General features: G+C 32.2%; 1 protein-coding gene across 2 annotated transcripts in view; it reads right to left on the reverse strand.

Moving 5' to 3' along the window:
• Positions 1-14,887, reverse strand: part of Sos (Son of sevenless guanine nucleotide exchange factor) — an 85,296-nt gene that overhangs the window by 57,197 nt on the left and 13,212 nt on the right. For both annotated transcript variants that reach the window (XM_035358762.2, XM_035358761.2), the window contains exons 2-3: positions 8,633-8,822; positions 1,443-1,703 (exon numbers count right to left, since the gene is read on the reverse strand). In XM_035358762.2, coding sequence (XP_035214653.2) covers positions 1,443-1,703; positions 8,633-8,731 — 360 coding nt within the window. In that variant the 5' untranslated portion in view covers positions 8,732-8,822. The remainder of the gene's footprint in view (positions 1-1,442; positions 1,704-8,632; positions 8,823-14,887) is intronic.

Genomic DNA, 14,887 nt, shown 5'->3' on the forward strand with positions numbered 1-14,887 from the left:
GCAATATTTGCAGGCACAATAACTAACCTGGCATACAGTTTTCATTTTGATACATCCATATCACTTAATTCTCATCTAAGTGAATAATACTACTTGTACAATGCCATTTTGAAACCCATTCATTCATTCTTAACGACACTTAATTCTTTTAAATTTAAGTTTACTCAGGTTTAAATGCAGTAATTCATATTTGTTTTCTGCAACATTTTTCACCCTGAAATCTTGCTATAAAAATTACAAATAAAATTCTTGATCTGGATATAAAAACTCAAGCACACATGGAAAAATTCTTTAATAAATCTCTTTCCCACTTTTTAATTAATTCATTTTAGAAAACCCCTACATTTTACATGCCAGCTTTATTACACATAAGATAAAGTTAATGCTTAGAACATTTATAAACTGACATACCCCTGAGAAGTTAAACATCAGACAAAAAACTTACAATTGGTTATGAAAGTGCTAATCAATAAACTTTTTCAAAATATTCAGAATTAAATTATTGTATCAGATTTACATTTTAATTATATTTGATTGCAGAATCATGTTGCTTTCAAATGAAATAATATTCCTCTAAACACAAGAGAGGATACCTTCTATTTATGTTTATTTTTCAGGCAGGTGACTTCCTAAGATATTGCTGAAATGTACAGGGGTTGGACAAAAATATGGAAACACCTTTAAAAAAACATGTTTCTTTGCTTAATATAGTGCAGAAAACCCGTTGGCATCCAAAACAGCTTGCAGTCTTCTCGGAATGGATAAATACAGTTCCTGTATGTTTGCCAAGGGAATATTATACCATTCTTCCTGCAAAACGGTGGCACGTTCAGATAACGATGTTGGTGGTGGATAACGAGAACGCACTTTCCGTTCCAATGTAGACCACAAAGGTTCGATAATATTCAGGTCTGGTGACTGTGGTGGCCAGGGGAGATGGGACAACTCATCCTCGTGCTTAGAAAACCAGTCCTGGACAATGTGAGCTGTGTGAACAGGGGCTTTGTCGTCTTGGAAGACACCATCATAGACGCCACCTATATATTTCATTAAAATCAATCTTTCTTTTCAAACATGCATTTCACAAGGTGTTTCCATATTTTTGTCCATCCACTGTATTTCCAAACATTAAATAACTTACATTAACCACAGTCTTTTTTACAATATAATGATACACACTAACTTACTTAATTTAGACAAAACAAAATCTAAGAAAATTAAAAAGCTCAACAACAATCAAATAATTATTAGCTTTCCTTCAGACGAAGAATCCCAGAAATATAGAATGAGACTAACAAAAAATAACATTCTATGGATGAAATTTCGCTCAATTTCAAAACTACGAATTAAAGCATGACAAAAGATCTAAATTCTCATGTTTAAGCAAACATACATGCTAATTAATTAGCAATAAAAGTCACTTTATTTAATCAAAACATTACCTTTTGCAAAAGAGGATGAATCTTTTCCACTGGCAAAACAAGAGGAGATTTCTTCTTTCCTTTTTCTATGGCATTCTGAGCATCACCAATAGCCCATTTGTCAATAGGGTGTGGAAATGTTTTCTGCACCCGCTCTTCCACATCCTGAACAGTGTGGGGCTGTGCAGCACACAACATGCCCAAGAGACGAAATATTAATGTTTCGACATATCTCAAGGCATCATCTTTTGCTGTTAAAGAGGGGTGAACTTGAAATTGGACCTAAAAAATATCCACCAAATAAACATAAATATTGTTAACATTTATATGCATTATTGGCTACTAATTCACTAAAACATAAAGAAATGCATTTTTGCATTCAGTAAGGATTTTAACAATAACTTCATGTTCTGCAGTTCAAAACCAAAAGTGTTCCAAATAGGCACTTAATTTCAAGAACCTTCATTTAGTGTTATATTTTTTTCATACTTGTGGGATGAATTAATTTCACTGAATTTAGTCTCATTAGCATACACTTAATACTACGAAACAAATTAAATTAACAGCAATTAAGGAAGAATCAGTAAAACTTAGCAATAAAGAATATAACACATTTTTAGATGCAATGCAGTTTTCAGGCCTTTAGAAACAATTAAAAGTAAATTCAATTAAAATTAAATCAATTTAATTAAAATCAAGTCTCGGATTTTATGAACAAAAAATTAATTAAAACTACTTTCCAAAAATTTTTATTAATGGAAATTAGATCAGCACATGACAGAAGACTAGTGTTATGAAAAGTAATCAACACAATAACAATTACTATTTAAAGTAAAATTATAAAAAATTAATTTAATTAGATAAACAGAAAATGAAAATTCAAAAGACAATATATGCTCTCTTTCACTATGTTTATTAGAACATATATCTGTTAACTGAACAAAGATGGCCACATCTTTTAAAAAAATCCTACAATATAAGCATAATAAATAATATCAAATAGCTACGGAATTTTTTTTAAAATTATGATTGAAAGACATCTAACTAACATGTTATATCATAATAAAATAAATGAAAAGTTACCCTAGTGAAATCAAGAGAATTTCTATTAAATTAGAATAAATTGTACTCAAGATGAAATTAAAGAATGATTTACAAAATAAATGTTTGTACTAAACATAATGGATAAAATACCAATTAATTCATGAATTTTTTCAGCATTTATTATTCTAGTATTATAAGATCATCCCAAATGTAATGTCATTTATTGAACTAATAAAAAAGAAAGAAGATACTAAATCAACAATATATAATCTTCATCTAACTAAATAACTTCTTTCTTCTTTAATCCAATGCTGTAATAAGTTTTTTATGCAATTCTTAAATCAGCCAGCTCAGGGGACACAATGTCTTGATAGGCAGTTTTAAGTGTTCCATGTGAACTGTATCAATGAAGTTTTGCAAGCTTCAAACCACCCGTCACCTAAATGGTTACAAACAAGAGAATTTTCTTCACAATGAAAAACAGCACAAGTGCTTACACATTCTCTTCCATTAGTGTCACTAAGATCATGTGGAATCCATTCGCCCAATATATAAATGATTCCACCTTTCTTCAAATGGTGAAGAACAGGCAATGATAATTAATCTTCTCTGCAACTCTTAAACAATTGTACAGTCAAAAGTCGTTAATTCGGACGCCCATAATCCGGAATGATCTATAATCTGGACCTCAAAGCTAAAAACTTTCTGCGCATGCGCCGCGTTGACACATGCGCGTAAGACCTCTTACCACTGCGCATTTGCGTGTGTGCAAGCGCAGAATACGTTTTCGCGTGCGCATTTTATATATAAGGAACGGTATAAGCTAAAATTATCTAATTATCTATTTCAGTTAATGTTGATGATTGCGTTGTTCCTTAATTTTCGAATTGGATCCGGCTTATTATTTTTTGCAGACTGTAAGAGCAATACTATAAAAGTAAACTTGAACTTTCGATCATGTCAAATAGAATTTCCGAATCTGGAGCTCCCAAAGGATCATACAAAACGAAAGTATGTTTCAATGTCCATTAAACAAAAAGTGGAACTGCTGCAAAAAATGGATAAAGACATGAAGAATGTGACAAAGAGGTTAGTGAAAACGAAAAAATTTCGATTGACAAGTTAGTCGGTATTCTCGGCATGGCAATTAACGGAACTTGGAACAGCGGAACTTTGTAACTGAACAAAAAATTATGTCTGTTTATAGAATTAAAGAGAAAGTATTATCACATAAAACGAAGCAACTTAAACAACTTACATTGGAAGAAATGTTTAATAAAGTAAACAAATAAATATTAAGCTTTTTTTTTTTTTGTAAATGTTGATACCCTTTAGATCATAATTGTTCTTTATTTCATAAATTACGGTTTCATATTTTTAATTTTAGAATTTCTGCATGCCATCTTACGCGATTTAAACTGATGATCTATAATCCGGAATCGCCGAAGTCCCGACGAGTCCGGATTAACGACTTTTGACTCTATATAGATTTCTTTCAATTGCAGCTTTCAGCACACCGTTATCACAAAAGACAAGGTGCACACAGATATCTTTAAGCTGAGATCAATTTGCTAAAATTTACAAAATCACTGTTGGTATTCGTGAATATTCAAAATTCCTTTACCATATACTTCTTAAGCTTTTGCAGCACTTTTGCTTTTTTTTTACACTCATAAAGCACAATATGTCTAATGTACTCTTCTTCGACTATCATCTTCATACAGGGCTATTAAAGCAACAAATTAGCACTTACAAGCTTGCAAGCCAGAACTTAACCTGAATGAAGCTGTCTCTGCTGAGCGGTAGTTATACAGAAATAAAAATTACTTATTTAAATGCAGTAGAAACATATTTTAACATGCCTTGTCTAAAAAACAACATTACTTTTGGGATGACATAATATTTGGAATTTCTGAGACAGTAATGCTGTTCAAAGCTGCTTTGTTGTTTTGAACTTTAACAGTTTTGCAAAAAAAAAAAAAAAAAAACCCTCTCTCCTGTACGTCCCATTAATTAAATCTCTTAATAACTCAGCTTAACACACCATTATCACTACAATCCCCTTTATCTTTTATAGTATGTGCAGTGTTTTTCCAGTTTTAGAAGATGGAAACATGTACTACAAGGGTTATTTTCACATTACTTGCACTCTGTACTTATCCTAATATTATTGCCTTTAGTGTTATTTTAGGCTTTAAGCATTCTGGCTTATTATAATTTAATAAAAAATACATTAAAAAATAAAGTTCAATCAAAACCTTTTCAGAAAACTGAATTGTTGTTGTTGCTTATCCTTGAAAGATATAAAATATGTGAAATCAGCTGCAGAAGGTTGTTGAATGCCAAAACATCTATAATAAGGGAAATCAGATGTTAAGTTCCCCTTAGAAAGTCTGATGCAGCTTAGAATGCGATTCAGTGAAGCTGGATGTCATAGCATTTTTTACAAATGGGGTGGATTTTTCTGCTGCTATCAAAGGAAAGACATTTAAGGTGGCCACTCGTTAGTCTAGTCAGAGCAGTCTGGGAGCCATGGTGACATTTGATTTCCAGCAGAGAGCAAGGGGATGTTCTTGTGTATCTTTAGTGCATAGGTGGAATATGCCATATTAAACTGAGTTTGGATCTTTCATTTGAGTATAGTTCTTGATACGTAAGCGAAGAGCCAGTGGCCGTTTCATTCTCACTACCCTCTTTGGCCAGTCTATCAGTGACCTCACTACCATCAATGTTAACATGTGATGGGATCCATTGGAAGTGGACATGTGGGTCTGAGAGATCTTTCTCAGTTTGAGCAGAATAAATATGCTGGTTTCATCCTTTGCAGAGGACCAGCCACTAAGATGTTGTAGTGCACTGCGGTTATCCGATAAAATCCATAGTTCCCAAAATCACAATCACAAAGACATGACACAAAGACAAAATCACAAAGACATGATGGCATCAAGTCTTGCATTAATCGCAATTAACTTGCACCTAAAGACAGAACAAGTGTGAGGGTTGCATTGCTTTACTGCAGTCTCTAACAATAGGTTCTAATAAAAAAATATATTACTGCCAGTACAATCTTCCGTACAACTAACCGTCTGATTACGTTAAGTCTAGTAAGTGAATAAACATAATACATAATTTATATTAAAAATAACAAATTTCCTTCTTTCTTTATTAGCAATTATATTTTGGAAGACTATAATATGTCCTCTACTTATGAACTTTCATTTCTATTTCCAGCTATGAATTTTACTCAGTAATTAAAAAAAAATAACTTGGAAATTACCCATTAAAAATAAACTGAAAGCTTCTTTAGCTATTTAATACATGCCATTTGTGACAAATGATTTAGATTTGCAGAGTTCAAATGTTTGAAATTTGTGTACTGCAGTAATAAGGCCTCCTTCAAAGCTCTCATACACTATTCCCAACTCTCATACTTTCTTTCATAAACATAAAAGGATACCAGAAATTTCAATAACTATTTTCTAATTTTCACTGACATAAAAAGTCATATAAATTGCTCTTTAGCAATTTTTGAAAGCTATCTGATTTTGACTTTACTGCACACAAAATAACATGTCAATCATGTCAACTTTTTAAACTGCCAGATACCCTCTCCTTGTCTCAAAAGTCATAAAAAATACACATAAAGGAAAATAAAGGGAAAATTACCAAATATATTGTTCAAAAAGAACAAACTTATTCCTATAAATAGTTCCCCCCCCCAAATGGTAAACATACATACTAAGTTAAAATTCTCACTCATGGCTTCTTCTGAAGTGTTTATCAGTGAACATTCTCTCTTGATGCTCCAGCAATAGTCAGCCATCACATGCATATTCATCTAAATTTGTACCATGCCTTCACTACCTTCAAAACCTGGTAGAATCACTCACCCTGATCATCACTGACTGCATCAAAATTTTTCAGGAAATTATCAAGATGGATATGTAAAAAATGCAATTTGATGCTCATATAGTAATCAAGTTTTTTGAAGCTCTCCAAAAGCTGCTGTACTATTTCACTGTAATTCAGTGCTCATGTATTTCCAAGAAAGCCTTTAATAATGTTTTTGAATGCCAACCAAGCATTCTTTTTTTTAAAGTATTGCCATTTTTTCGATGAAATGCTCATCTTTAAAAAGTTGACAAAACTGTAAGCCATCAAACACAGGCTAGGAAATGCCAGAATGAGATACATGAAATAATCTCATTCAATTGGTGAAGCTTTAACAAATTTCTTCATGAGACCAAGTTTTATATGCAGAGGTGAAAATGTACTGTTTTTTTCTGTTGCTAAGTGGCTAATGTAGAATGTTTGGATCACCAGGTTTCAGGTCAGATGTTGGTAGCCACACCGACTGCATGAAATGCTTCTCACAAACTCTGCTGTCCCATATATACAGAAAACAAGGATATTAAGCATATAATAATGAGTTGCTAGGTTGGTGTCAAGGGTATCAATTATTCAGTAGGTGTAAAGCCAACGATGTTTCAATGTAGAATGTATCAGTTTAAGATGTATGCTAAGCAAAAAGGGAGCTACAGAACCAAATTATTGATCATATAAATTTATGATAATAAATGTTTGTTTCTTCAGTATAATGATATTTTATTTAGTACGGAGTGAAATTAAGAATGGGTAAAAACATACCACCAAAATAAATAAATAAATAAATATTGCTGGCTGTCTAAAGGTTTGGATTTTAGATTATTCCAGATATTGGACATCTGGATTTTGGACAACTATACTTCCAGTTTAACCAGAATTTTTTTAATTTCACACACAATTTGAAGATATACTATTTTATGAATATTAATTACTAATTCATCTCTCACAACACATTTTAGAGAAGAACAAATCATTAGATTATCTCTTAACATGTACCGAGAAGTAGCTATCAATAACAGAAGATTTTGCAGGTACAAGAGATGATCTTGAGGAAAAATTCAGTTCTTTAATCCCTTTGAAGACACAAGATTTTTGCCACAATTTCTAAACATATATACAACATTTTTCAGCAGTTAATGCAAATTTAAGGTTGAGTTTTGCCCTATTTTTAAAAATTTGTCTGGCTTCTTTTGATACTATTCTGTTTTAGATATTTTTAAAGGACTATATACGTTCGACAGGGTTGCTACTGAAACAGGAGAATGAAATTCCCTCACTTTTCCAGGTTTTCCAAGAAAACTCCAGGCTATCCGCGTAACACGCATGAGCTGTGCTGAGGGTAACTTAATTATGGTACCACTTGAAAAGACAAAAATTTGACAATTACATATATATATATATATATATAATTCCCAAAACATTTACTATTATAACTATAATAGGAGCTGGTTTCTCCACTAAGGACTAAGATTAGAATCTGCCCAATCGGGATTAAAAAACGTCTTTTCTGCAGACATTTTGCTCCTAAAGGAAGGAAAAAAATTTATTTAATCATATTTTTAAACTGAATTACAAAAACTGACGGTATTTTGGTGAATATAGATATATTTAATGGTTAACCTAGATGACATTATTATTACTATTTTTTTATTATTTTTTATTTTACTGCAAAATGACAAATAACGCACTTAAGAAAGAAAAAAATGTTTAAAACATTTCGTTTTATACGAGAAGGGAGGGAATTTATTTTTGTTCAACATTGAACATGCGCATGAGAGTCTCTGGATTATCGAGGTTACTGGACACCAAAGATGCTGAAAACTTGCTTTGCCTTTTTAAAAGACAATCTGACTGGCACTGCAAAAATTAGCTCTACACCAGTTGTCAAAATGACACTCATGCAATACATAATTCGGCAATAAAGTGATCGCTTCCAACACTGGAAAAAATCACTTTTTGGGGGATCACCATATGAAATTCACTGACTTTTTTGGTCAATTTTCGAATTCCCCTACTTTTCCCGAGAGAATGGCAACCCTGTTTCAATAATTAGATTTGAGTAAGTATTTTTTGGAAAGAATAACATTTCTTGCTGTATATTGGAGGTTAACATACAACACTGGTGACATACTTGCGCACAGTACAAACGCTTCATGAAACATTGCTAATATACCATATTCTGAAAATCAGTCTTACTTTTTGGATGAAAAAATGGAATAGTGCACTAAATTATTATCTTTGAGTAGACATTAAATATATTTAAAATGAGCTGAAATAGATACCTTTGCTAAAGCACTTAAAAGGAGGCATTTCCATTTCCCAGCATTTTCCTCGCTATCAAAATCATAGATCTGATCAACATCTCGACTTGAAGCAAACATGTCAACAGCATATACAAAAGTATGGAGCAATGTTAACAGCTCAGCTAGGATCCATTTCAAAAATGAATAACTTCTTAAACAAAAGTATCATCTGAAACAAAATAAATAAATCAGATCCAAAATATTTTCAACAGTTTTTACAGATAGAAAATATAATAATGTTATAACTTAAAATATTACATTTCTTTGAATCTAAGAAGCACCTTTTTGCCTATATAATCAAATCAACACATTTCAGTGTGTTTTCAGCACATATTAAATCCAGTGCTGTCCTAAAATCAATTTAAATAAAAATACCATTGCTTTTAAATTAGATTGTTGAATAATACTTCTTAGAAGCATTTTAGCATTTAATTTTATTCATTTTGTTTTCTTACAATCAGTCTTCTCCATTAGTGAGTATGAAATTAAAGGTACGTTTAGTGCCGAAGTGAAATTAAGAACTGGTAAAATACATACCCCCCCCCAAATTGTTGGCAGTCCAGATGCTAGGATTTTAGATCATTTTGGATTCTGGTTATTTGGATTTGAGACTTTATTTGCATGTTTGTTGTGTACTATATTTCCAGTTTAACGTGGATTTTTTTATTTTTGCACACACCTTGAAGACACGCTATTTTATGAATACCAATAACTAATTCATCTTGCATAACATATTTTAGAGAAGAATGTTCAACACAAATCATTAGTTTATCTCCTCGCATGTAATGAGAAGTAGCTATCGGTGACAGATGATACCTTAGAATCAAAGCAACATGGCATGTTTCTTCAAATGCATTTAAATACAAATGCACTCTTTTAAAGTATCGCACATTATTACAATAGCAATACAATAATTCAATACATTTTTCTGTTTATTAATAATTTCACTATAAAAAAAATTCTACACAAAAACTCAAATATAATACCAAACAGATATATTTTATCTTGTTTTTTAAATTTCTTTCATGTAAATACTCAGTTTATAATATAATAAATAGTTTATAGTCAAAATAGTTTATAATATAATTTGTTTAAGATCTGAAGTTTTATGCCAGAATTATTCTCATTTTTCATACGAATATTTAAATAAAAAAATTAATCTTTTATTTAACTCTCTGACTATGAATTTAAAAAAAATTACCCTGTTTTCTATCCAAGTGAACAAAATATGTCATAAATAAAGTAAATTTAGCATCTGGGCTTACAGCCATAACCTAGCAGTAAATTTTAAACATTTAGTTGGATATATATATATGTCCTATTAGTAGTCAAAGGGTTAAACAAATGAATGCATATAACAAAATAACCAAGTAAAGACAACTATCTATACCTTTATTTAGAATTTTAAGCCAAATCACACTTAGAAAATATATAAGACTGAAAATATAAAAAATCAAATACTAATGATATGATGTTTACACAAAATTACAATGGCTCACATCTGTTTTTGGACATGTGTCTTAAAATTTATTTCCAAATATTAGTTACTAAATCAAGAAAGAAGAGAATCACAGCAAAGCAAATAATATAATTAAGCAAAGCAACCTTGCGTTTGGTACAGATTTAGTAAAGTCTATATCAATTTTGGGGGCAAACATGTATAGATCCATCTTCATCAGGAGCAAAGAAATCTGCAACAAAGGGTAAACCATAGTTGTATTTATACCTAAAAGGTGTAAAATGAACAAGAAGGTAGTGCCATCTGTCAGCAGAAATAATATTATTCATTATTTAATGAAAACTGAAAAATTTACTAAACAGAATTTTAAACATGCTAGGAACTACTGGATTGGATTGTGAAAAGCTTCAAGAATATCCAGTTCACCAATGAATGGGGGGGGATGAATTCAAACAAAGCAGTATTGAGGGGTGAGGGGTGTTTTGTGTTATGAAAGCCTTAATATCAACATCTCGAATTTTTTTGGAGTCGTTTTTAGGCGGGAATTTTATTAGTAGCTTGACTCATCTTTACTTAGACCTGCACGAATTTTTTGCTGTCACATTTTAGTCTCATTTCCGTTTATTTTCAATAATTGTGTAGATATTTTTCGTGTATGTATATATTATAGGCTTATTTTTCTTTATTATTAACATAAATCGTAGTTAATTTTTTTATTATTAATTTTCCATAAATGGCGCGGAGAGGTCTAACTCTTTCCAAAGCGTTAAAAGTGTTTCATGAATTACCCTCGGATTATAGCCCAAAGATTTCCGTTTAAATTTGCTACGTTCCCTCTGTGCCATGAAACCGTCAGAGATAACTTTGAAGAGGTGACTTCCTGCAAGACCTGAAGATACTCCCAGGCATACAGTAAAGGTTTCCGGGGGAAAACGCTACAGTAGTGTTGAACGCATACCAGTGAAGGGTACGCTTAGACGATGTGCACATTGTAGCACGAAGCAGAAGCCGCACAAAACAAGTTTTATGTGCAAAACCCGCAAAGTTGGTTTGTGCTTCCATCAAAAGGTGTGACTTGCTTTGAACAATTTCACGAAGCTAAGAAATAGGAAAATTTAATATTTTTGTATATAGGACTTGTGTATATAGATAATCTCATTTATCCGTATATATTCAAGAATATTGTGTATATCCATGAAACCATATATACAGCCATAATACAGAGTTTTTTCTTTCTTATACAAACACTTCTACTCATTTTTGTGCTTCACTGCAATGCTCACTTAGTCGCACTTTTAAAAGCTCTGGCGATGCAGTGTTCCACCTCATGGAACACACACAGAATTAAAACGGTAAGTGCAATTTTTACAAAATTTTACTTGTATACTCCTTTAGGACTAAACAGACTGCATACAACTTTTTTTGTTGAAATTCCGACATTAACTTATAGTGTGCCGCAAAGGGTTAAATGCAAGAATTATTTCAATTCATATGAATAGCTTACTCAGAAATTATGTAAAACTGCAATGATTTACTTCATTAGTGCATTTTCATTAGATTTGAAGAATTTAACCCTTGATTTTGCCTTTTCTATATTTTCGCCTTCGCGTGAGTGGTGTGATTGCATCCTAATTAATTACCGCGAATAGTCTTAGGGCAAAAAATTTAACTATCTTGTAAAAATTCTATGTAATTGTATGCCAATAATGAAAGAAAGAATCAATCCGATAAGAAACGGCTGCGACTTATTTTGAAAATGAAGGGTAAAAGGTTACCAGCGAAGATATTCCGGTTGGCATCAGTTGTACCATTATTGGGGACTTTATCGTTTGCGCTGGCAAAACGGAAAAGTACCAAAAAATCATATTGCTGCCATGGGCAAACCACATAAAATGTGCGCGGCAGCCAACGTGTTAATTCTTGGGGAATTTATAGCAGATATTGTTAGTGTGGTTGGAGATATATTGGCCAAACTAAAAGAGCGTTCAAATTTCTCATTAAGGAACATGAATCTTGTTCCCGAAAAGGTGAAATTAGCAAGTTTTTGATAGCTAATTGTAGTTGGAAATTTAATCACAATTTTGAATTTGGGTCAGAAAAAAGTTATCCAGAAATCAATCAGAAGTCTTCATCAGGATTCAAACAGAATTTTAAACATGCTAGGAACTACTGGATTGGATTGTGAAAAGCTTCAAGAAAATCCAGTTCACCAATGAAAGAAGCTTTCTGGATAATTACTGGATAATTCGTAGATTACAAGAATAGTCTTGCAAATTGCTCAAGTTTTCATTTTGATCATTTACTGCCCTTGTCTGTTATTCCCCATCCTTCTTTAAGACAACTAGCGCAGATTCTAGATAGTATGGACACCGATGAAAATTCATTCTCAGTTATGTGCTATACAGATGGTAAGTAGAATTGATGACAAAGTTGGTTTTGCTTATGTCATTTTTGAGAATGGTGCTGAAATTGAGTACCACCAATTTCGTATTAGAAATTAACGTACTGTTTATATTTCTGAGCTTCTTTGTGTTAATTTTGCAATTAAGTGCATACTTAGCCAGGATGGACGTGATTCCAGGTATCCAGCTACTTAATCTGCATGGATTCCCACTCTTCTCTGGAATTCCTTAAAAATACTTCATCATGTAATGATATTATTGTTAATATATAGCAGTCTCTCAGAGATCTGCAGAAGAAGGGTAATTCAGTGTTTTTTTACATTTGTCCGTGGTCACCCGGGTAATTATGGAAACGAGAAAGCTGATTGGCTTGCTGAGAATGCAAGTAAAAATTATATTAATGTTGAAATAAATATTCCAAAATCGTATTTAAAAAAAAAAAAAAACATTCAAAGCTAAAATGATTAAACAATGGAATTCTGATAATATCTCTTCTGATAACGGAGCTGTTGCAAATGAATTCTTCCCAACTATTTTTGAAAGACTGAAAAGTAAGGACTTGCTGCTCAATTTTAATGTTAACACAAATTCTGTCTGGACATGGTAAGTTCAAATTTTATCTCGAATGGTTTAAGCTGACGTCTTCCAATTTGTGTTATTGCAATCTTTGCGTTCAGCAAAGCATTTTCCATCTGCTTTTTGATTGTCCATTGCTTGCTTGATAATGCAAGAAATCTATTGAAATGCAGATTAAAATTAACTGGAATTCATTGGCTGCTGAAATGTAATGATTTTGTACCTTCATCTTCGGCCTACCGAGCTTTTGACGATTTTGTTGACTTTTATTTTAAACATTGTAAATGATCTCTTATATATATATTCTTTTCTTTGTGTTTGATTTCGCTGTATTATTGAAAGTTGATGTTATTACTTAAGATATGTAAGCCTCATGTGATACTTTGTGGTGCACAAGGATTTCATTTCCTTAAAAAAAAACTGGCTTCTATGTAATTCAGCACAAATGTAACAAACTCACAAAAATTGTGATTAAAGACCTTTCCATCAGCTGCTCAGTTGTTGGTTGCACTTTCTTCCTATAATTTTAAAGTCCTAAAAATTGTGAAGTTGAGAAATTTTAAAAGCAGATCTTCATCTTTTAGACTCAATTAACTGCTACTCTCAATATCAATAATATCGATATATCTAATTCATAGACAAATAAATTGCTGCATTATTTATAAAAATTGAGAAGTTCAAGTCAAATTTTATTCCACAATGTTACACTGTCAAAATATTGGCCATTCTTTTCAAAATTGTAAGCTAGAATCCCACCATAACAAGTGTGAGAAATCTCATCTTTCAATTTTCTGTACCTTCAGAAAATGGATACTTGCTGTAATTGCCTAAGCCAAAATGCAAGTTTGTATCATGGCTACAAGTCCCTCAATAAATTTGTAAAGAAATCTGAAGTTGGGAAAAATTATGATGCTTTGATTAAATCCGTGCATACCAAAAACGAACTTCAAAATGAACCACAAAAATGTCACTAGGAATGTCCCTGCTCTACATAAACACATCATGGCCAATGCCATCTCTGAATTATTCAATACCTTGATATAGATATGGAAAACTTTTGAAGAATCTAATGTAACCAATACAATCTAATACAACTAATTAAACTTTATCCCCACTTGTTAATGTCAACAAATAAATGTTTTACACAACTTCTGTACGACTTTAAAGACCCTTTTTAGTAAATTTATGTATCTCACATCATTCTCTGCTCCTGACTGGAATTTGAAATTACTCCATTTCTACCATGAGCTGATAGCTCTTACAGCAGCCCAAGGACTAAGACTCTGCAGTAAGCATTTTTGCTCAAGCAGCAATATGCACAGTTAGGACCTGGATAGATGATTCTTTAAGAACTCCCGCATGACTCTTGCTTTATCTTGGCTAATGACATTCAGTGGCATGGTTGACAAAAATAATTAGCGCTGGTAATTAATAAAAATAATTATCTATGAGAGATATCTACAGTGCACTGGATTCATATCTATACTGATATGACTCTGAGATGGCTAGAGGGGTTAGTGCTGGTGTCTTTTCAGAATTATTTCGACTGAGTGAGGCAGTTGAGAACTTTGATGCTGAATTGCATGCTATTTTGATGCCTCTCCATGTCATTAACTCTGCAATGGAGGAGCCAGCGTACCAAGTACACAAATGCCATCTTTTGGACTCTAATTTTCAGAGCTTCCTCCCTACCTCTACCCTCCTAGAAACATTCCATGAGTGCAACGCATTTGGTATTTCTGGTCAGTCTGGTTTTCGCCTTCCTTCCGAAAGTAGTTATTGTGAACATGTTGCATA

The sequence above is a fragment of the Stegodyphus dumicola genome, chromosome 10 (genome assembly GCF_044657685.1).
Source record: "Stegodyphus dumicola isolate Sdum_Otavi_A_Nest chromosome 10, ASM4465768v1".
In the NCBI taxonomy this organism is placed as follows: domain Eukaryota; kingdom Metazoa; phylum Arthropoda; class Arachnida; order Araneae; family Eresidae; genus Stegodyphus; species Stegodyphus dumicola.